Genomic DNA, 22,863 nt, shown 5'->3' with positions numbered 1-22,863 from the left:
TAAGTTCATACAGGCAGTTCCTGGGTTCTGTTTTTTTTTTCAAGTATCAACAAAATTGAAAATATGAACATTAATTGCAATAAATAAATGCTAAACATTCAAAAATACAGCATTTCAAGCCATGCATGTAGCTATACAGCACTACTGTAGTATTATATGGCTAGGCATACAATACTACAGTATCGTATGCATAAAAAGGTATTTATTGTGCATTTGTCTGTAGAAGTATGGGTGCAAGTAAAGTGCAGCCATTATCAACCCACTGCAGGATGGAAGCCTCCTCAACAATTCATGCTGAGGGAAATGGACCATAATCTGCCACGCTGGTCCAGTGCAGGTTAGCAGATCGACAGTATTCAGCAGTCAGGGGCTTGAACCCTGGTCTACTCAAAGAGCGTGTGCTACTGCACTCCCGCTCCTGAGCACTCGGCTACGGAGTCAATACTGTAGCCATACAATACTGCTGTGTGTGTGTGTGTGTGTGTGTGTGTGTGTGTGTGTGTGTGTGTGTGTGTGTGTGTGTGTGTGTGTGTGTGTGTGTGTGTGTGTGTGTGTGTGTGTGTTCAGTCTGGTGAGAGCATCTCACTGACTCCCATAACATAAAACAGTTACCACACTGACGTTACAAAGAGTGGTTGTGTTGCTCTTCGTTTTTGCTGTCTTATTTTAAATTTATCCTGCTTATTAATACTGTACAGTATGCCAAAACGAAGTAATACTATGTTGTTTGTTATTTGGTTTTTAGGAGCATTAGCAACTAAGGCCATATTACTTCCGGGGATATGCGGTGGTCATTCCCTGACCGTTCCGCATCCTCCGTATTTGGTGGTCACAGACTCGAACCCCGGTCTAATCAAGAAGCGTGTGCTACGCACTACTGCTGCTCCTGCCCACCTAGCTATGGAAGCACCAAGTAATGCTATGGAGAGTGATGTTAATAAAAAGAAACAGTGAAGAGCAATAACATTGGAAACAAAATATGAGATCATAAGCAAAGCAAACGTGATTTCATTATTCTTCATCATCATCAGTCGATGCTGATGGAGAATAAACATTCTTTAACATTTGTATGACATAAATAATTTCTTTTATAATTTTCTTGATTTTAAAGGTTATGCTTTCATTTCTTTGGATAAATAAATCATTGTTTAAGCATAAACTATTATTTTGTTGATTTTTTTTTAACATTACTATGGTTTATTTATTAGCATTAGCATTAGTAGAGGCATTTGATGCAAGAAAGCAAGCTTATGCAGCATCAGCTAAAAAAAAAAAAAAAAAAAAAAACCCACTTCCACTTCACCCCTCTGTTCGTTCAAAATACCTGTCCAGCTGAGCCTTAAACTTATTTAGGCTATCAACCTCCACCACAAGGGATGGAAGTCTGTTCCACCAACCAACCACCCGCTGGCTAAAAGCAAATTTCCGCACGTCTATCCTACATCTGTCTTTCCTCAATTTGAATTTATGCCCTCTCAGGTGATTTTTCTGAGCTAGAGGAAGAATCCCATCAGTATTAAGCATGCTTAAACAATTCAAGGCTTTATACACCTCTATCAGATCACCTCGCTGGTGCCTAGTCTCCAGACACTGTAATTTGCAAAACTTAAGCCTTTCTTCATAAGAGCACCCCTTTGTTCCATTCACTAATCTTGTTGCCCTTCTCTGTACTCGTTCCAGCAGCTCTACATCCTTCTTGAAATGAGGCCTCCAGACCTGTATACAGTACTCTAGGTGTGGCCTGACCATTGCCTTATACAATGGAATAATCATCTCCTTATCCCTGCTGGAAAAATTCCTGTATATCATTGACAATACTCCATGAGCTACTCTTGCAGCCCATCTGCACTGCTCAGAGAACTTCATATCTGCCTGCACAACCACCCCCAAGTCCCTTTCATTCTCTACCACTGTCAGTGTAGTACCACAGAGTTGATACGTTGCTCTGGGGTTGCTGTTTCCCATGTGTAGTACTTTACATTTGTCAATGTTAAACTTCATTTGCCACCTCTCAGCCCATATGCTCAACCTTTCCAGATCCTGTTGCAGCAGCATAGTGTCAGTAGTGTCCTTGACAACCCTGCCAACCTTTGTATCGTCTGCAAACTTGAACATTAAGCTTGATATACCATCATCAATATCATTTATAAATACAGAAAATGGACCCAACACTGAGCCCTGAGGGACTCCACTAATAACATTAGTCCACGATGAGCAGTGTCCATTGATTACCACTCTCTGTCTTGTCCCCCTCAACCACCCCTTTATCCATAGCAGCAATTTGCCTCCAATGTCACACTGCTCCAATTTGTGTAGCAGTCTTCCATGTGCAACAGTATCAAAAGCCTTTCTAAGATCCAAGTATATAATATCAAAGTTATTCCCTGCATCCAGTTCTTTTGTGACTGCATCATAGTATCCAATCAAGTTGGTCAGGCAAGACTTCCCCTTAACAAAACCATGCTCTGTCCGAGCTATAACTGAAGTCTTGTCTAAATGATCCTGCAATGCTTCTTTAACCATTGCCTCCATTAATTTTCCTGGAACAGAAGTTAAGCTCACAGGTCTATAATTACTTGTGTCAGCCTTTGATCCTCCTTTGTGAATTGGGGTCACATTTGCACATTTCCAGTCTATGGGTACCTCCCCTGAGTCCAAGGAAGCTCTCATAATTATGGCTAAGGGTTTGCTTACTTCCTTTGCTGCCTCCTTTAATATAACTGGATAGATCCCATCCACCCCGGGTGCCTTTCTTGTGTTTATCTTCAACAGTTTCTCCTCCACTTTACTCCCAGTTATTTCAAGATTCTGTAGCTTACTGCTAGAGTTGAATACACCTCTGGCATTCCCCTTGCTGAATAACTCCTCATGTGTGAATGTCGATGCAAAATATTCATTTAGTTTGTTAGCTACCTGAGCAGGATCATCAACAGTTGACCCATCAATATCAAGTGGACCAATCTGATTCATCCCCTTCCTTCTGGAGTTTACATAAGTAAAGAACTCTTTGCTGTTTTTCTTTGCATCCCTTGCCAAGGATTTCTCGTAATCTGCCTTCGCCTGCCTAACCTCCTTTGTAACTTGGTTGCATATCAACTTGTATCTATCATAGGCTTTTGTGTCATGTGTTAATTTGTAAGTATCCCATGCATTTTACTTCTCTGCCATATGCCTCATTAGTTCATCTGACATCCATTTTGGCCTAAACCTTGAACAGTATTTCTTAGTTGGTATGTAAAGCCTAGTAGCTTCCAAGATAAGTTCTTTGAATGCTTCCCATTTTGAATTTGCTGTTGGTAACATCATCAGTTGGTCCCACTGTATAGAATTTAAATACTGTCTCAGTCCATCGTAGTCGCCTTTACGGAAGCAATAACCCTTCCCTTTACCCCTAATGGTAGTTACCTCTTTGAGTAAATCCCACTTCAGCACAGTGATCACTGCCACCTAGTGGTTCATTTATCTGCAGATTCTTAATGCATGAAGAATCACTGCTGATAATCAAATCAAGAGTATTACTCCTTCTAGTTGCCTCCCGAACATGCTGATGTAGAAAACAATCATCCAATAAATCCACAAAAGCCCTGCTAGTGTGTGAGTAACCAGCCCCCAAATTCCAGTCAATATCTGGGAAATTAAAATCTCCCATTATAAGACTCTCTGATTTACTGGCCCACTCTATTTCCCTGTACAGTTCCTTATTATACTCATCAGAGTCATTAGACCTATAGCACACTCCTACTCTCAATTTTGATCTCCCAATGCTTATGTCACACCAAACTGACTCAACACTGCACTGTCCAGCGATGTCGACTGGCTTCACTTCCTTGGTTTTTATGTGTTTCTTAACTAATAGCATAACCCCTCCCCCCTTCCTATCTTGTCTATCCTTTCTGTAGACGTTGTACTCCCCAAATTGCAGTTCTGCATCCCTTATATCTGTGTGACACCACGTCTCTGATATCCCAACAATATCTGCCTTTGATGTTTTGAGCAATACCTCAAATTCATCAAATTTATTTACTAAACTCCTAGCATTGGTGTACACGCAAGTATACCTGCACCTGTTTCTATTCTTAGCTACCCTAACACAACCCATGTGTTTACTTGTACCGCAATGGCTCCCAGCAGTCTCTGAAATACCATGCATCTTGTTTTTCAGGCTTCTGCTCATTCTAATAGAAGCGGTGCAAAAATCTCTTTCACCTCTGCCAGTGGCTACTGTCAATCTATTGGTCTTTGTCTCCCCCCCCCAAACTAGCAGTTTTCCGACCCACCTAACACTGCCTCGATAGCATCAGCAAATATTCTTGCACCCTTTCTATTTAAGTGTATCCCATCCCTGTAGAAGCAATCTCTCCTGTTAACAAGTACAGTCCAGGCTGAAAAAAATTCTACCCCTTGAGCCTTGCACAATCTTTCCAGGGTCGAATTGATCGACAAGGCTCTCATCATGTACTCCCTCCTATCGTGTCTGGGCAGAATTGTAGACACTTTCAAATTCAACCCTAATTCTCGGCTTTTGTTCAACAGTGACCTGTACTTGTTAAGTAATTCTGCCAGTCTCCTACTCTTAATATTATTAGTGCCAACGTGTACAACTATATCACCTTTTGTGCCCTTAAAAGATGATATTCGCTCTACAACGTCATCAACCTTTGCCCCTGGCAGACATACCCTGGTCCTGTTCCACCTATCTTTTTTACAAAGCATGTTCCCCGTTTCCCTGACAATAGAGTCACCAACAACTACTAGTTCCTTCGGGACCAGTGCATTCTGCCTTGGGGGTTGTCTCTGTGTCACGCGATGCCCAAGTGCAAGCTCTGGCGTTGATGTGGGCAGCTGAGAGCTTGATGGGCCCCTCAATTTAGTTTCTTCGAGGGCATCCACCCTGTCCTTCAAGCTCTCATATAGGCCCACAAGAACGCGAGTTGTTGCCTGATATCGATACACTCCTTGCATCGCGCACACACATAGACATCCCCCATGGCAGTATCATGTCCCGTACCCGATTGCTCTGCAAACATGAAGCAAACAGTGCATTTTATAAGGCTGTGAGTCAGAGGACAACTGCCCCCCCCTCAGTTCTGCTCTGAGCCACAGCACTTCCATTAGCTTGAGCCTTTTGCTTTGCTGCCCTGGTCTGAGTCATGATTCTATTAATTTATTAATTAATTATGTTATGTTATTAATTATGTTAAATATAATTAATTATATTACGTTTGTAATCTAAGTCGTTATATGTATTTATTTAAACGTACAATTTAACTGCTAACGAAGTTCAACTAATGCTATCTAGTACTGTATATAACTATCGTATCACAAAGGCGGGAAAATTACGAACGGTAGCGGAGTTGAAACACGTGGAAACACTTACCGATACTTTTATGCAATTACAAGGCCGAGTAAAGAATAAATACACCAAATTAATCAGAAAATCACAAAATAATGTTATACTACTAAATTTAAATCAAAAGTTTTAGAAAAACAATTTCAAATCAATAAATAAGAAAAATCCACTTAGCGGCTTTGAACACGACCGTCTCTAGTAGCCTCGTCAGCAGTTGATTATTTTTTAACATTACGTCTATGGGAAATGAATTCCTGCTTTACGAGGCATGCTAAGAGCGAATTTACTCAAGAACTACCTGTAGTAGTAAAATGCTAGGAATGAATTAGTCAAGAACTGCCTGTAGTAAAAACTGCCAGAATTTTGAATGTTGAATTTATGAGGTTCTACTGTGCTATCCTCAAATATCGTTTATTTATGAGCCTGATTATTGATAATAAACCTTACTTTCTTGACCATATAGAATGCATATGAATCAACTGCTTAAAGAAAATTTATTTACTCAGAATTATCATGCTGCACTGTCATGCCACTCTAGTTCCATTTGTGTTCAACCCTAATGAGATCCTATCTGGACTATGGCATACAGGTATATGACTGCTAGAGAAAGTATGCTGAGATGGCTTAATACTCTTCATCCACAGTGTCCCCTCTCAGAATCTTCCCAGGTGTATTTCTTCAGAACTTATTGAGTTCAATTTCTTATATTGAATGAGGAACCTCTGTTTCATTGGAGGAGGGAGATTCTGCTGCATAATTCAGAGCTGCCCATCTCATCATGTTTATCCATATCCCTGATTTGTAGTGGACAATACATTTCAGAAATAAACCTGCTATTATTAGGCTCAGGAGCTAACTGAGTGCTGGACTGACTGTACTGATCTGCATAAAAATCTCTCAAGAGGTAAAACTGAACTAATATGGTGCAAATACCTTTAATAATTATTTTTAGTCAATAATGAAAGCAATTTCTTGCAAGACTTAATTAAGTCCTAACATCAGGGCCATGCAAATGGAGGATGCACCCTATCTAGGGGGGCCCCAATTGAGGAGCAATTAAACTGAAATGTTTTTAAAAAATTTAGTAGATAAAATAATACAATCTTGATAGGCATTTTGGAGCCTTAAAATAATAGTTGAAATGTTTTTGTTTTTATTTTTTAATAACAATTTAATTCATTAAAACTTTTGCGGACCTTTGTCGATTAATAAAATAATTTTGGAAATATTCCGCATTGTCTTTTCTGTTATTAATTATTTCATTAACAATCAGAAACCGGACCTATCATTAAGAATGCGAACTCCGGGCCCTTTCAAATTCAATCACTAAATATGGAAAGGAGTGCTAATATGATAGCATGGCTACATTGTGTAGTGCACCAACCAGTAGCCTAACAAAGCCAATACGACTGCATTGGGGCCCCCAGTTTGAAGGGGCCCATGAAATTTGGAAGACAGATTCATTTCTCAAGATAATTAATGAATTTCATTAATAAATGAGCAATTTTTTAAAATTAAATGTAACACATTCTATCAACCCAGCAACTGGCCACCTGAGTATTGTTTAGACTGATGAAATGCTTATAGAAATATCAGTAAATAAAAGATAGTCATGAAATATTCAATCAAACCAGTGTCAAATATAAATATATATCAGTCTGATTTTATTCTAGTGTGGGGAAATTATTTTATAATTTTTGTGTGTATGCATACTCTGTTGTCAGAGGGCAATGTTTCATTTTACAATATACAAATTTGTCACATAACAGTCTAGCCATGTCTAGTGTTGTCATTTTAGTGCCTATCGTGCTAGTGTGTTTTTTTTTTTTTATCTTATCTGAAACGAAAAACTACAAGGACTGGGAATTAGTTATTACTATGCTAACAAGAGAAACATCTGAATTGCAAATCCTTTCATCCTCGTGTTTGACATTCTGAAACATAACAGTGCGTTGGGAGGAACCCTTCCTGTAATTAGTGTTTATCCCATGGTGTTCAGAGAGTGGAATAAACAATGAACAGGCAGAGTAAAGCATCTACTTTAGTCACTCCAAAGCATGAAGTTTCGTTAAATTTATGGTTTGAGGTTCATTTGCCATTTTCATAACATTCTACCCTTGTCTATTGCTTTGTTTCTGTACAGCAAACAGGATCCAGACTTTGTCAGTGGCCATGAATAATACATGCATATAACCCTTTTATATGCATCTGTTCTGTTTTTGTTTGTGGTGGGAAAATTTGTTGAAAAGTTACTTGAAGGAGAAACAAAACAAAAAAATTCAGACAATCACAGAGATTTTCATTTGCTTTATCAGCAGAGAAAGAAAGGTTCTGCAGCTGTTATCAAGCATCATGTACTATTCTGTGATTCTACATTTTCAAGTTTCTCAGAGCACGAAAAAGATTTACCCATTACCACCATTCTCTTCTAACTTGTGATAGAAAGGCTGAAGATGTAAGCAAATTTATTATTCCGGTTTTGAGTTTACATGCTGGACCATTCACAAATTATGAATGATCCATGACATCGGCGATTGTCAAACGTTGTCCAGTTTTGATACAAATATGTTACTCGTTGCTATAAATTTATTTATTATTTTTTATTATTCTTTGCATTTCGTTACAGTTTGACAGAATGATTTGCAATTTTATTACTCTGGTGTCAGTAATTTTTTTTTATTAAAAATTCATTGATAGATTTACAGATCAGAGAAAGATATTATAATACAAATTTCCACCAATCACTCAGAACTCTTCAACTTCATTTCTTTGAAATTCTACTTTCTGCAGTCTAACTTTCCTAATTTTTAACACCAAAAATATTACCGAACTTGACAGGCAAAGAAATCATGCAAAACGCATCTTGTGTATTTTCCATAAAGTAGGAACAGAAAAAAGAAAAGGTTTTATGATGAAAAATGTGAAGATGAAATAATAACAGATTTAGATGAAAAAATTAAAATAACATTTTATTTTAACTTAATTGACAATGCTATACAATTACGTGACCGTTTTGATAGATTATCACAAGTGACAAAAAAATTTGATTTTCTCATAAACATTAAAAAAGCATCAAAATCAGATTTGGGGGGAGAGCCTCAAACATTTTTATGCAGATTATTCAAATGATGTCTCAAATAGTATTTGTTCAGAAATTACATGTTTAAAGGACATGATACAGAACAAAGATAATATTAGGAATCCAAAAGACATTTTATTATTTATCATAGAAAATAATTTAGAAGAAATATTTCCTGATATATTTGTTGCTTTAAGAATTTTTTTGACTCTCGCTGCAACAGTAGCATCAGCTGAGAGATCTTTCAGTAAACTAAAGTTAATAAAAACATGTTTACAGTCATCAATGCATTCAAGAAAGATTAAATGCTTGTGCAATATTATCAACTGAATGGGAAATAGCTAGTGCTCTTTTGAGGATGTAATTATTAAATGGGTGGAAAAGACTTCAAAACAAAACTAAAAATACTAAAATATATTTGTGAATTCCCTCTTTGTATCAAATTGATAAAAATGTTTAATATGTCTGCTAGAAGTGATTTTTTTTTTTTTTTTTGTTTTGTTTTGGCTATTTAATTATACTGTAATAATCTACATATTGTAATACATAAACATTTGTGTAAATTCCTTTTTTCTGTCAAGTTGATGATAGCATTTAATATGTCTATTATAGGTGATTGTTTTGTTTTGACTATTTATCAAAATATAATATTAAAATACATAAAACATATTTGTGTATATTCCCTGTGTGTCAAGTTGATGATAACATTTAATGTGTATTATAGGTGATTGTTTTGACTATTTAGTAAAACATAACAATCTTTTAATAATTATATTTTAATAATATTAAAATATTTGTAATAATTAATATTTAATAAATATATGCTCCATTTAATTTTTTTTTTGTCTCAACATAAACAGGGCCCCTTAACCCCTTTTGAATCCAGGCTTCCAAATACCTTTGCACGGCCCTGCCTAACATACAACTTCATAAAATGCACGTGCAAAGACTTCTTAAATTCTTACAAATACATACTGATGGCTCAATAGCTGACACAGCTACAGATGTAGAAGTTTTTCTAATATCATCTCAGTATAACTCCCAGCTGAATGTGGTAACTATACTGCTGAACTATATGTTATAAAGTTAGTAGAAGAAAGCATAAATACTTTTAAATCATATAAAAGTCCAGTATATAATGATTCAGTGTGCAATAGCTGCTTTAGAAAACTGCTATTTCTTATCCCATTTTGAAGAAATAAAATAAAATAAATAAGTACTTGCAAAAAGAGTTACCTTGTGTTGGGTGCCAGCTCAGAGGAATCCTAGAAAATGAACATACTAATCAAGATTGAAAACACCCAACTGACATCAGTATGTCTCAGATTCCAGTTCCAACTTGTGATTATAGATTTATTATCAGACCAGCATGTCAAGATCATTGCATGCAAACCCAATCAATTAATAACCCATCTACATAAAACATAAATCCAACCATGGAACCCCAGTAATTGACTAAATAGAAATGAAGAAGTTATTCTCGCTAGGACACACATTGGTCACACATACTTAATTCACATCTTTTTGCTTACTGGGAAAGGTCCATCCCACTGTTCACACTACCACTCTCCACTCACAGTAAAGCTGAAAATAGATGCTACTTATCTGCAAAATGATAGGTGCATTGCTTTAAAATTCCTGTCACATTTACAGAAACCTCTATTTAGCTTTAAACTCATATTACTGCCTATGACAGGACCAGTGAACCTTTTTGAGAGTGTGTGCCAAAATTTCTGATAGGGTTATGAAAAATATTTTGTTGTTTGCCCATGTACTGCTAACCTAAGTTTCTTCTATTTAACTGCTAAGTGAAAAAATTTAGGACAGCAGTGTGCACTGCATGCCATAGGTTTTCCAGCCCTGGCCTGTGAAATCTTGAGGTGCAATGTCCATAGGAGCCTTTGTTTCATTAAACATCCAGATAAGTTCTGTATCACATTAATGATTAGTGAAATTCTGTAATAGCCATTATTATGATGGAAGAATGCTGTTGCTACAATAAGCATTCCTAATTTTAAAAAAATAATAATAATAATAATAATAAGTTAATGCATACATTGTTTTCTTTGTTTCTCTTTCTCTCTTGGCCCTCCCCACTCTTTGTTTTTTTTTTTTTTAAACTATAGTTAGTGTAATTTAAAAATGCAAATTTTGTTCTTACACCACGTCAGTAAATGACTGCTTCATTTTATGGGACTGAGTTAAACTTACCAGTTCAGTATTAAAAAAAAAAGTTACAACTTGTTTTACTGATAAAGTGAGCTTTAAGACTTTACAGTCTTTCTTAGGATATTTCACTTTTAATTACTTTATATTAAGTTATTGTAAATTTTGATTATATTAATGTATTTCAGGTATGCAATCTACATTCCAATGTTCCTTCCAGTTGGTATTTCTGTTGTACTTTCTATGTGTCACTTATGGGCTTATTACAAAGCAAGCAAGAAGAAAATTAATATAACAAAAGAGAAAATTTGTTAAAATCTTTCTGTAAGTGTAATTAAATAGGTATTTAAAAGTATTTATTGACTCTTATAACAATACAAATTCTTAATAAATGAGTTATATTTTAACAGCATAATAGTTTAGCAGTGTTTACAGTTTTGACATGGTAACAAACATTAATATTAAGAAATGTAATATTTCTTCACATGAACCTGATCATGAAATTAACACAGCTTCATAAAAATAAAATATTGAATATTATATCTGGTTATAACAGTGTTTCCCAACCTGTGTGCTGTGAGTATGCTTCAAGTGTGCCGCAGAAAATGCAAATAAAAACTTTTATTTGCATTTTCCTATGCTATTTAATTTTTATAATAAAAATGAATTCAAATAAAAAATTTGTTTATTTACACTGCGCCGATCCGAGTTCCTTCCAGCGGTCAATATGATGTCATGTTTCATTCCTAGTACTAAATATATTCACCTGTTAATTCTTAGTACTAGATCTGTTCACTTTTATTCACCTTTTGATTCCTAGTACAGTGGATTCCGGTTATTTGGGCCACTGGTTAATCAGGGCAGCCATTTATTTGGGACAAATCTTAAAAAACAGAACCCAATCGAGAAAATAGCCAGGGTTTACTTCGCTTAATTGGGACAGCATGCCGTTTAATTGGGGCAGGAGACTGCAGCACTGGAGATTATCTTACGATTGTCTCCGACCGTACCTTATGGTTCAGTCGGATTTCTGGAGGTCAAAACCATAAAACAATTAGCAGTCTCCTGTTTATTGGGCTTTTCTGTTAGTGCAATCTATCATAAACGGATAGTAAACTCGATCTTATTAAATTTGCAATAATGCCGACAGCTGGAATTCTGTGGGTTATTATGGTGAAATGTGTTTACACTTCCATGAAATCAATCATATAAAAAAAATTAATTTTCAGAATCTTCTCTTCATTCCTATTTTTAAAGCTTCATAACTTGTTACTCCATTCTCACTTGTGCATATCGTATTACTTGCAATTTGTGTGTGCCATGTTCTTTATATTGATTGCTTATCTTTTTACTGTTTTAAATTTTAACCCCCAACCACAAATGTCAGTGAACAGAAATGTCAACTAGTTAGTATGTACATATTACAGTACGTATTAATTATTCTGATTATCACATATATTCTTCCAATTTTCACGTATCATTTAATTTTTTAATTGGTAAGGTAATAAAGGGTAAATTTGTCCTTAATATATCTTTACTTTTATAGCCTGTGGATAATATTCCTCCTATTTTCACTAATTAAAATCGCTGTGTAATAGAATTAAAATTCAATTCACAAACATGGTCACAATGACTGGCGCTTACTACACATCGTATAGTGAACGGTACTTCACTATGGTGATTCCATCGTAACGTGATTTGATTTTACAGTGAACCAATTGTAAAGAGGGGGGTTCACTGTATTTTTAACTATTTACATCAAAAACTTTGCATAATTGGGCCAAAATGCACTAGTCCCGATGTGTCCCAAATAACCAGAATCGACTGTACTAGAATTGTTCACTTTTATTCGGCCATTCTTATCACTTGAGGGTCTTTCCCAGGCACCCCGCAGTGCATTTTGCAGTTGTATATATGTGCAGAATTTTGGACTACGAATTAAGTGCAACTTGTAAGCAGCATAGTAAGAAATTTCCTTTGTATTTTAAAAGTACTTTGTGTTTTTATCTCTAAAACGTCATATTCAGTTAATTTGTATATAGAACAAGTATTTTCAATTAACTGTATTAGTTTCTAGAAGTAACTTTTAATTTTTTTTTAGAAATTATTAGCAATGGATAAATATTTAGTGAAAGAAAATCAGAAGAGGCAACTTGATAACAAGCTTGAAGAAAATAAAAAACAAAAACGAGCAACCATCAACATCAAAAAAGAAGAAAACATTTTGTCATAAATATGACTATTTGGAGATGGGATTTTCTTATACTGGTACCCAAGATTGTCCTCAACCTTTGTGTGGTATGTGGTTTAAAATTGTCGAATGAATCAATGGTGCCGAGTAAATTGCAGAGTCATTTTTCTACGAAACACAAGAATCTATCGTCCAAAACTATGGAGTATTTTAAAAGACTCCAAGCCTCTACCAGAAAACAAGGTAAAGAATTTTATAATATGACTAAAATATCTGATAAAGCACAAGTAGTAGTTTAGAGCCGAACTGCTGGCAAAAAAAAAAAGAAAGAAATCTCGCCTGATTGCAGAAAGTCTGATTTTACCAGCACGTCGGGTAATCGTGAAAAGTATTTTGGGAGAGGAAGCTGGAAAAAAAAATGGCAGTACCACTTTCGAACAGCACAATTAGCAGGCATATTATATGATGATATGGGAGAATAATTTGTTCGAAATATTAATAATTTTAGGCGACTGTTTTGCAAGTAGATATAGATATTGATTAGCAGGACTACCCAATTAATAGCATTTGTGAGGTTTATCAAAAACGACACAATTATTAATCTTTCTTTTTCTTTTTTTTTTTGTAAAGAACTCGCTGGAAGAACAACCAGCCAAGATATTTTCAAAGTAATGAATAATTATTTACAAAAGTGTGGTATATTATGGAAGTCGTGTTGGCATTTGTAACGACGGTGCTCCCACGATGACAAGAGCATTAAAAGGATTTGTAAACTTAGTAAAACGACGCAATTCAAAAATTATTACAACATACTGTTTCATACACAGAGAAGTTCTAGTGGCAAAGACAGTTGTACCCGATTTAAAACTTGTACTTGATCAAGTGGTTAAAACGGTCAATTATATGAAAACTAGACCACAAAAAATACTTATTTTTGGAAAATTATGTGAGGAACCGGAGTCCGATCATTTTTCTTGAATAATGCATACTGACATTGGGTGGCTATCAAAAGGAAATGTGCTTAAGTATGTACGAGTTGTGAGGAAATGCTCATATTTTTTTTACTGGAACAATCAAATTTTGTGATTATTTAAATGATGAAATTTGGTGGTGTAAATTAGCTTTTCTAGCAGACTTATTTGTGCAGCTAAATAAATTAAATATCAGTATGCAACACCCATAGGAAAATTTACCCACTTCTACTGACAAGTTGCTCACCTTTAAAGAAAACTTGACTATATGGAAAAAATATGAAAATGAAAAAAAAATTAGAAATGTTTCCCTTGACTGCCAAAACGAATTATACTAAAATAATGTAATAAGTGAAACATTACAGCTGTTAAAGACAAAAACTGAGCATTACTTCCCATCCCTTGATACCAAAAAATATTTGTGGGTAAGAGATCCATTCGTAACAAGAAACCTTCCAACATTAGAACTTAATTTGCAAGAGGAAGAAGAATTGGCTGAGATCCGTAGTGACTAGTTGCTGGAAATTCACTTTAATAACACTAATATTAGCAAATTTTGAATCATGATTCAAAATTAATTTCCACGAATATCAGAAAAGGTAATTAAGAATTTTATTGCCGTTTTCCACTTCCTACTTGTGTGAAACAGGGTTTTCTGCTTTAAATGAGATATAAACAAAAAAAGAGAGACTAAAGTCGGTAGAAGAGGAGCTGAGAGTAAGCCTATCCACAATAAATCCTTGTATTAAAAAACTGTGCGCCTCCCATCAAACCCGACTGTCTCACTATTAAAATGCTATAATTGTATATTTTTTGTTTTTATTTGTGTTAATTTTTTTTATATATTTTCTTTTAATTGCATGCAATCATGTATGTTCAAAAAAGAGACAAAAGCATTTAAAACAAATAATAAGTGTATTATTAAATATACTCAACAGAAATAACTTCCAGTTTGTGAATATATATATATATTATTTATGTTTATATATATATATGAGTATGATTGTAGATGTGTGCCGCAAAATTTTAGCTTCTTGAAAAGTGTGCCGCAGCAACGAAAAGGTTGAGAAACACTGGGTTAGAAAGAAAGTACATAATATACTTTTGTTAGAAACAGAAAGAGCTCAATGATAATATCATTCAAGAATATATTGCCTCCCCATTCTCTATTAGTTATTTTATATCTTCATTGAAGTTCCATCATTTAGCCAAATTTTGGTCTCTAATGGTAAAATCTGACAGATTCTGAATCAGAAATAAATAATTCTAAGCCAATGTTTTGACAGCATCAGGGTTTATGTACCTCTTTATGTCCAAAAAAGTATTGAGATATTTTTATAAACAGTCAGATAAAATAGGGCCTGGAGAGCACAATGGATGAGACAGAATTTCCCATTGCAATCATTTTTTCTCCTGTGTGCTTTTCTTGCAACATGGACTTTGTCTTTAATAAACAGGAGCATTGCATCTGTTCAGTTTACCATTGTAAGTTGTTTTCAGTTAAAATTTGACTATTGATCCAGCTGTTGTATTATTTGGTAGTGACAGTCTGATTTTACTGCAACAGTTCAAATGAATCATACCCATTAAAGGAAGGCACCTTTCAGGGTAAATAGTGGGACTTTTTTGGAACCTACCCATTACAGGCTGGCTGCAGTCCTGGAATACTTATGTAGGCATAAATATGTACATTTCAGGATTGAGCTTTTTGCTGGCACAAAAAAATGCATTACCTATTGTGAACTGTTCACTGTTATATCATCTGAAAAAGACAATTAATAATGAATTTTTAAACTTTTGGTTATGGTAGCTATGCTGGGTATAAATGGAAATGTTATGATGAGTGTTCACGCAGCACCCACTCTCATCGCACTGATCAGTTGATATGTTGCTTCAGTCTTGAAGGTTCATACATTATATTGAGGCCTTGAATCTGCCCTGCACAAGTACATAGCCGTTTATGTTGGAGGAACTGAATAAAATTCTTGATCAGCCCATACGTAATGCCTCTGACTATAAAAGTATAAAGACAACAGATACAAAGTTTAAATTTATATAATTTATTAAACATATACCTGGAAGCATGTATACATTATCCTGTGTATCTACCTCATTTATCAATACACTGCTGTTGAAGCAAGCCATCACTGTCTTTTTTTAGCTCCTTATCACTCAAAAAGTGTTTTCCATGAAGATTTCTCTTCATACTGCCAAAGAGAAAAAATTCAAGTAGAGCCAATAGCCTGCATATAGCCTGGACTTGGGTCCAGGCTATATGCAGGATGAGGCAAACTCTCCACTCTAGGTGTGCAGTTTTATGAGTCATATGGGCATAGTGTGGTCTGGCATTATTAGGGCATAATATGATTTGGTGCCCTTCAGGAGCCTTCCTTTTCTATTTTACAGCTCTATTAAGCTTTTCAAGGTATTTGGCAATATCTTTCCTTATTTTCATCAGACTTTTCTCTAAAAAAATCATCCAAAATTGAGGTCTCCTTCTCAAAACACTCTGGCCATAATTTTTGTGATGATCTGTCAATTTGAATTTTTCTTCACTAGAGATGAATAGACTGGCATTTAGAATAAGGGTCATAATGAAAAATTCAGGTCTCATCACATGTTGCCAGGTCTTTAAAAAATCTCCATTAAAGTTATGGCAGCCTTACAGCAAGTTTAGGCAGATCTGCCTGGAAATTTTAATTTTTCCTATAATCTAACATGTGTAAAATGGTCAATACACTTTTCTTTGAATACCCTAGTGCTTGCATCATTGCATATGTGTGTTTATTGTCCTAGTTGGATGAAATGATCATTGAATCATTTCAGCCAAAATCTTAGTGTTTTCTTTAATGCTTGCCGACTTTGGTCTTCCACTTGCTGGCTGGCCACGAATCGCAGTGACTCCTTTAAAATGTGCAAGTCATCTACAACATTGCTTATATCAATGTCTTTTTGATATACTTTCCTGATTTTTTTTTTATTAATCTGGACAGCTGAGTCTTCTCCTTTATGCAACAGTTGGCAGAATGGACATTAGATGGACTCAGTCTGTAATAGACAAACTTTTATTTTAGCATGTTTGTCTTTATATCTATACTAGCAATAAATAAAATTTCATGAAAATTTCAATCCAATTACAAAAAATTTTGCTGCCCAAGCGGCATAACTTATGGACTGCCCCTTGTGTATCTTCATTTAAGAATCATTTTCAGGTAATACTCTTTGTATAGACATGAAATTAATACAAAGAGTATTACCTCAAAATGCATTGCTCTGTGGAAGATGCACTTCTGTTAACCATTCTTCTGTGGAATGTTCTCTTGAGCCTTTCAACTAAAAAGGGTGCCTTTTGACTATCCAGATGACCAGCTAATGGTTACTTTGGTTGCGTAAAAATTTTGTGCATCAATTAGAATTTCTAAGCATTGGTGGATGCTGGATATTAAGCATGCATTTTTTCTGCAACAGGATCTTCACCATTAGTATATCTATAAACATTTTAAAGTAACAAGATCAAACTTTAAATCTGTGTAGACTGGTATTTTTGATTATATGAATGAATGTATTAGGAAGGAAAAAAAAACCATGTATTTTTGGTTTTAAATGTATATAGAGAAAAAAATATATCAGAGTGGATGGGCCATGTTTTAAGAATGAGTCAAGTGTGATAAATGTACCTTTTGTTGACTTGACTTGTTATTCATACTCTGATCCACTTAAATAAATGTTTGATTTTAGACATTGTGCCAGTTTAATGTTTAAAGGTTTTTCATTAATAAAGCATTTAATGGGCTCAGATGTTAGTTAGTTTTTATCCATAATCCCCTCCCCCAACTTAATATACTTTACTGCAGCGTTTCCAAAACTGTGTTCCATGAAAAATCATAATTAATAATTTTAAAAAAAATAAATTTTGCAAATTTGTAGCGTACACCACTTTTGTATCATTATAATTTTTAACATTTTTTTTTTTTTTCCGGTTATTAATACAGGCTCTCCTCGATTGATGCGATTAATTCGTACTGCAAGCGCAAAACAGGAACGCGTTAATCAAATATAATAATCAATAGGAAAAATTATAATTGGTCCGTGACTTTCAGGAATGTCCATAAAGAATTTTAAAAATACCTTTTAAATAACTTTTTAACTGCATGCCATGTAAAATATAATAAAAATTCTAGAATTAAATGTTTATTGCTCAAAATATATAATGGAGAAACTAACTATTTACTACGGAAATATTTGAACACAGTCGTTTGAACAGTTTTGGCTTTCGTTTTTTCATCATACAATTTCCGATAGCCGACAACAAGCTTCTCTAGGCCCTGGCGAAATAACATGCTTCTTTCGATGTTAGGATCAACATCCATTACCTTTTGTTTAAGGTTCTCTGCGATATGAAAGATTTCGCCTAGTTCTTTTACCGTTATCTCCTTTGCGGTAACATTTTCATCTGGCGCACGCTGTTGCTCTATTTGAAGGAGATCATTGTCACTTAGCTGTTCTAAATGCGAATTCAGTGATTCTCGAACGTTAGCCGTATCCAAGCCTTTGAAACCAAGGTCATTACCAATATTAGTTATGTCTTCAATAACTTTTTGAACTGCATCTTTGAAGCCAGTAAAATCGTTTGAGTGGGGTAAAAGATGCTTCCAAATTGTTCTCATATTGCTGGCTGTCACTTCTTCCCATGTTGCATGAATGTTTTCAATGGCCACTCGTATGTTATATTTTTTCCAAAATTCTGGTACAGAAATTGCATTATCTCCTGTTGTGTTTTTTTTTTTTTTTTATGAAAACCCCAAACACGAAAGGTATCAAAACCTATAGTACTTAGTACCGTACATGGGTTGAAGGAGAAGTATGGGGGGGGGGGGATGCCGGAAACTTTGCTCTAGAGACTAAACACGGGTTTCACCACTTCAAGCCTCCAATAAGCAAAGTGGTGGTATTTCACCGGTTGACTGTGCAAAGGTTCTACGGAGATAGTAAGCCTTGAAAGTTGCAATCGTCCCCTGGTCCATGGGTTGCAATAATGAAGTCGTATTCACAGGTAAAAAAAAACAACTTTCACATTTTCATTTAAGTCACCAAGTGCAGAAGGATGTCCAGGTGCATTATCTAAAAGCAACAGAGCTTTAAAAGTAAGATTATTTTTCTTGCAATAGGCTTCAACTGTTGGACAGAAATAAGACATAAACCAGTCTTCAAATAGGGCTTTAGTCATCCATGCTTTTTTATTTGAACAAAGTGACTGGAAGAGTGTGATGGCTCTATCCTTTTAAAGCCCTAGAATTTTGTGTGAGGTACACAAGCATAGGCTTCAATTTAAAATCACCTTCAGCGTTACCTCCTAATAAAAGTGTTAGTCAATCTTTTGAGACTTTATACCCAGGTTGTGATGCTTCATTTGCAGCCAAATAAGTTTTAGTTGGCATCAGTTTCCAAAATACACCCATTTCGTCTACATTAAATATTTGCCGATCGTAGTATTCAGCATCCCGAATGATTTTTTGCAATTCTGCAGGAAATTTGGCTGCAGCAGCTTCCCCTGTTACTTTAACATTATGCAGTCATGCTCGATTTTTGAAATGTCCAAACCACCCTGAACTAGCAACAAACGTTTCAGTCTCCCCTTGATATTTTGTTTCTTGGAGCTTAGTAAAAATGTTAATAGCTTTGCTCTGAATATTGTCCTTAGATAATGGAATTCTTTTTTGATTGCAATCTTCTATCAAATTGATAAAAGACTTTCCATTTCAATCATTATTGGAGTTCTGTTTCTGGTGTTTTGTAAAACAAAAGATGATGAAACTTTACCTTTCTCTTTATATTCATCCTTACGGCTCAAGATAGTTTGTGCGGTAGACTCACTGTATCCTAGATCTCTTACGATTTTCGCATGGTTTGCACCACTTTCATGTTTTTTAATAAGTTTATCAGCTAAAGTAATAACTTTTTTTTTTTTTATTACAATCACGTTGTTTTTCACTCTCTTTTATCCATAATTAATGGGTCGAAAATTAGAATTTTTAAATACGTCTGCACGTGACTTTATTAGCTGGAGACAAACAAGTAACACATTTACTTAGTTGATGAAACACACTGAGGCGGGCAGCGGGCAAACGCTTGTTTATTGGCAGTCAGACGGTGCGCGATTCGAATCTTTTTCAACTATCAGAAATAAAAGATCGCGTTAACTGGAAATTTGTATCGCGTAAAGTAAAAAGTGGTATAATTTTTTTAAATCACGGTAACTGAAAACCGTGTTAATCAAACTCGCGTTTTGCTAGACCTGGCTGTATACTGGCATAGACGAATAATCAAATAGACCACGGAACACTTTATTTTGGTGGGCTTTTGCATGGAGAAGTATGCATAGAGGTAATGACATCTATGAAGAAGTAGCAATGTAGTGATCTAGTATGCGATTTAGCCTGGAGTACACAGGTTTGAGAAAGAGGAGGAAGTGAATCGATATAACTAAACTCACATCTTTGTATAATTTTATTATTTGATAATTATTATTATTTCAAAATATTATTATTAAAATATGTAACCATGGATTTGTGGTTGAAAAAAGGAACTTTAAAACGAGAAGCAAAGTACAAGGTTGTTAAAATTAAAGTATCCCTATTTGGAGGGCTCTGGAGCAAATTCTAAGGCTCGTACTGAAGAGAAATTTTTACAACAGGTACAATAAAGAATACGCTCACCATTTATTGGGAAAAAAAATTAGTTACAAAATTTGTCACTATATGGTGTTGTGGCAATACAAATCACTTGAACAGCACTACAATTGTTCAATGTATCCTCCATTTTGATCAACAACAGTTTCCATTTGAAGAACAGCATTTTCTACAGCAGAATGTAACATGTCAACTGGAATAGCCAGCACATGACATCTAATGCTGTCCTTCAGATCTGCCAGAGTTTGACATCCTTCCCGATACACCTGGTTCTTCAAAAAAAACCCACAACCAAAAGTCGTATGGGGTGAGGTCCGGTGATTGGGGTAGCCAAGATGTCTGGAAACAATGGCTGATGACCCATTCGTCTGTTGCCTTAGCAATCTTTGGACACAACGGTGGATGTGGGGTGGCGCACCATCTTGCATGAATATGGTATCCTGAAGGCACCCACATCGTTGCAGTTCTGGTATTGCGAAATTTTCTGCCAACATTTCATGCTATCGCTGTCCAGTGACGGAACAGGTGCGGGGTCCAGTCGGTGTTACCTGTTAAAAAAAAATATGGCTCAATCATGAACGTGGCCGTAAATCCACACCACACTGTCATTTTTGGAGAATGCAATGGGGCCTCTTGGATAACTCGAGGGGTTTCTGTTGCCAAAATGCAACAGCTGTGTGTATTCACTTGTCCATTTAAGAAGTGGGCTTCATCACTCCAGAGGATGCTCCATGACCAAGTGATATCCACTGTCATTCGCACCAGAAACTGAAGTGCATATGTAAAACGAATATTTGCATCACCATGCTTTAGCTGCTGTAGCATGTGCATCTTGTATGGATGGTACTACAACACCTGATGCATTACTAACCTTAGTGGAATACGGCATGTCCACTTCACAAGAAACAGCTGGCACACTTGCACTACCATATGGAGATTGACTTAATAAATCCATGACAGCCATAGCCAAATCTTTAACATTGAGAGGAGTCCACTCGTTTTTGACCTCTACCTGGTTGAGCACCAAGATGTCCTGTCACTTCAAATTTTGCAATCATTTTGCAGACAGCACAAACAGCCATCGGTCCACACCTCATGTGCTTCTGCCACTGGAATTCTCTGATAGCTGCAGTTGCATTATTGCTGTTCTGATAGTACAGCTTCACTAATAGCACCTTTTCCTGCAACATTGTTGGCATTGCTGCTCTAGTGCAGGCAAACATATGATTTTGAAGAGACTGCTTTGCTTTTATACAGTACAGAGGATCTGAGTTGTGGCACTGTGGCAATAACTTACAATTATGCAAATAACTTACGTTATTTGCATAATCGTAACTAAGATAGCTACGTGCCACACAGTGACAAATTTTGTAACTAATTTTTTTTTTCCAATAAATGGCGAGTGCATTCTTTATTGTACCTGTTGTTCAAATTTCTTTTCAGTACGAGCCTTAGACCTCTCTCCAGAGCCCTCTACATAGGGATACTTTAATTTTAACAACCCTGTACTTCTATTGTTGTTAGATTTGTTGGTGCATCAGCAACTTAGGCTATAATGCACTCCCTGTACTTCTAGTAGTGCAACTGTGGTCGATGAAAACAAACACAATATTGTCACGCTTCAAAGTGAGGATGAACAATCGCAGCCTTTTGTTCCCCAAAAATCCGAAGTGAAAAAAACAGAAACCAACTAATAAAAGACCAAAATGAAAGTATGATGGCAGTTATTTGAATTTCAACTTTACATGTGTTGGAAATGAAGATGCTCCTGATACACAGTGCATCGTATGTAATAAAATACAGTCGATTCCGGTTATTTGGGACACATCGGGACTAGTGCATTTTGGCCCAATTAAGCGGCTGCCCCAATTATCCGAAGTTTCACGTAAATAGTTAAAAATACAATTTAGCCCCCCCCTTTACAATTAGTTCACTGTACAATCAAATCACGTTACGACGAACTCAAAATAGTAAAGTACCGTTCACTATACAATGTGCAGAAAGCGCCGGTCATTATGATCACGTTTGTGAATTGAATTTTAATTCTATTAAACAGCGATTCTAATTAGCGAAAACAGGAGGAATATTATCCACAGGCTATAAAAGTTAAGCACAAATTTATCCTTTATTACCTTACCAATTAAAAAATTAAATGATACGTGAAAATCGGAATAATTAATACGTACTGTAATATGTACATACTAACTAAACTAGTTGACATTTCTGTTCACTGACATTTGTCGGTGGGGGCTGAAATTTAAAACAGTAAAAAGATAAGCAATCAATAACAAAGAAGAGGGCACACACACAAATTGCAAGTAACACAACACGCGCAAGTGAGAACGGAGTAACAAATTAGGAAGCTTTAAAAATAGGAATGAAGAGAAGATTCTGAAAATTATTTTTTTTATATGATT

At 35.5% G+C, this 22,863-nt stretch overlaps 1 protein-coding gene across 1 annotated transcript in view; it reads left to right on the top strand.

Moving 5' to 3' along the window:
* PIG-S (phosphatidylinositol glycan anchor biosynthesis class S) overlaps positions 1-22,863 on the top strand; it is a 270,275-nt gene that overhangs the window by 243,233 nt on the left and 4,179 nt on the right. The window contains exon 15 of the mRNA XM_090389333.1: positions 10,784-10,919. Within this exon, the coding sequence (XP_090245459.1) occupies positions 10,784-10,910 (127 nt within the window). The 3' untranslated portion in view covers positions 10,911-10,919. The remainder of the gene's footprint in view (positions 1-10,783; positions 10,920-22,863) is intronic.

Source organism: Mastigoproctus giganteus, unplaced genomic scaffold (assembly GCF_048544385.1).
Source record: "Mastigoproctus giganteus isolate SK-2022 unplaced genomic scaffold, ASM4854438v1 scaffold_15, whole genome shotgun sequence".
Classification (NCBI taxonomy): Eukaryota; Metazoa; Arthropoda; class Arachnida; order Uropygi; family Thelyphonidae; genus Mastigoproctus; species Mastigoproctus giganteus.
The sequence above is the reverse complement of the archived record's forward strand: the minus strand, read 5'-3'. Positions and strand labels throughout refer to the sequence as shown.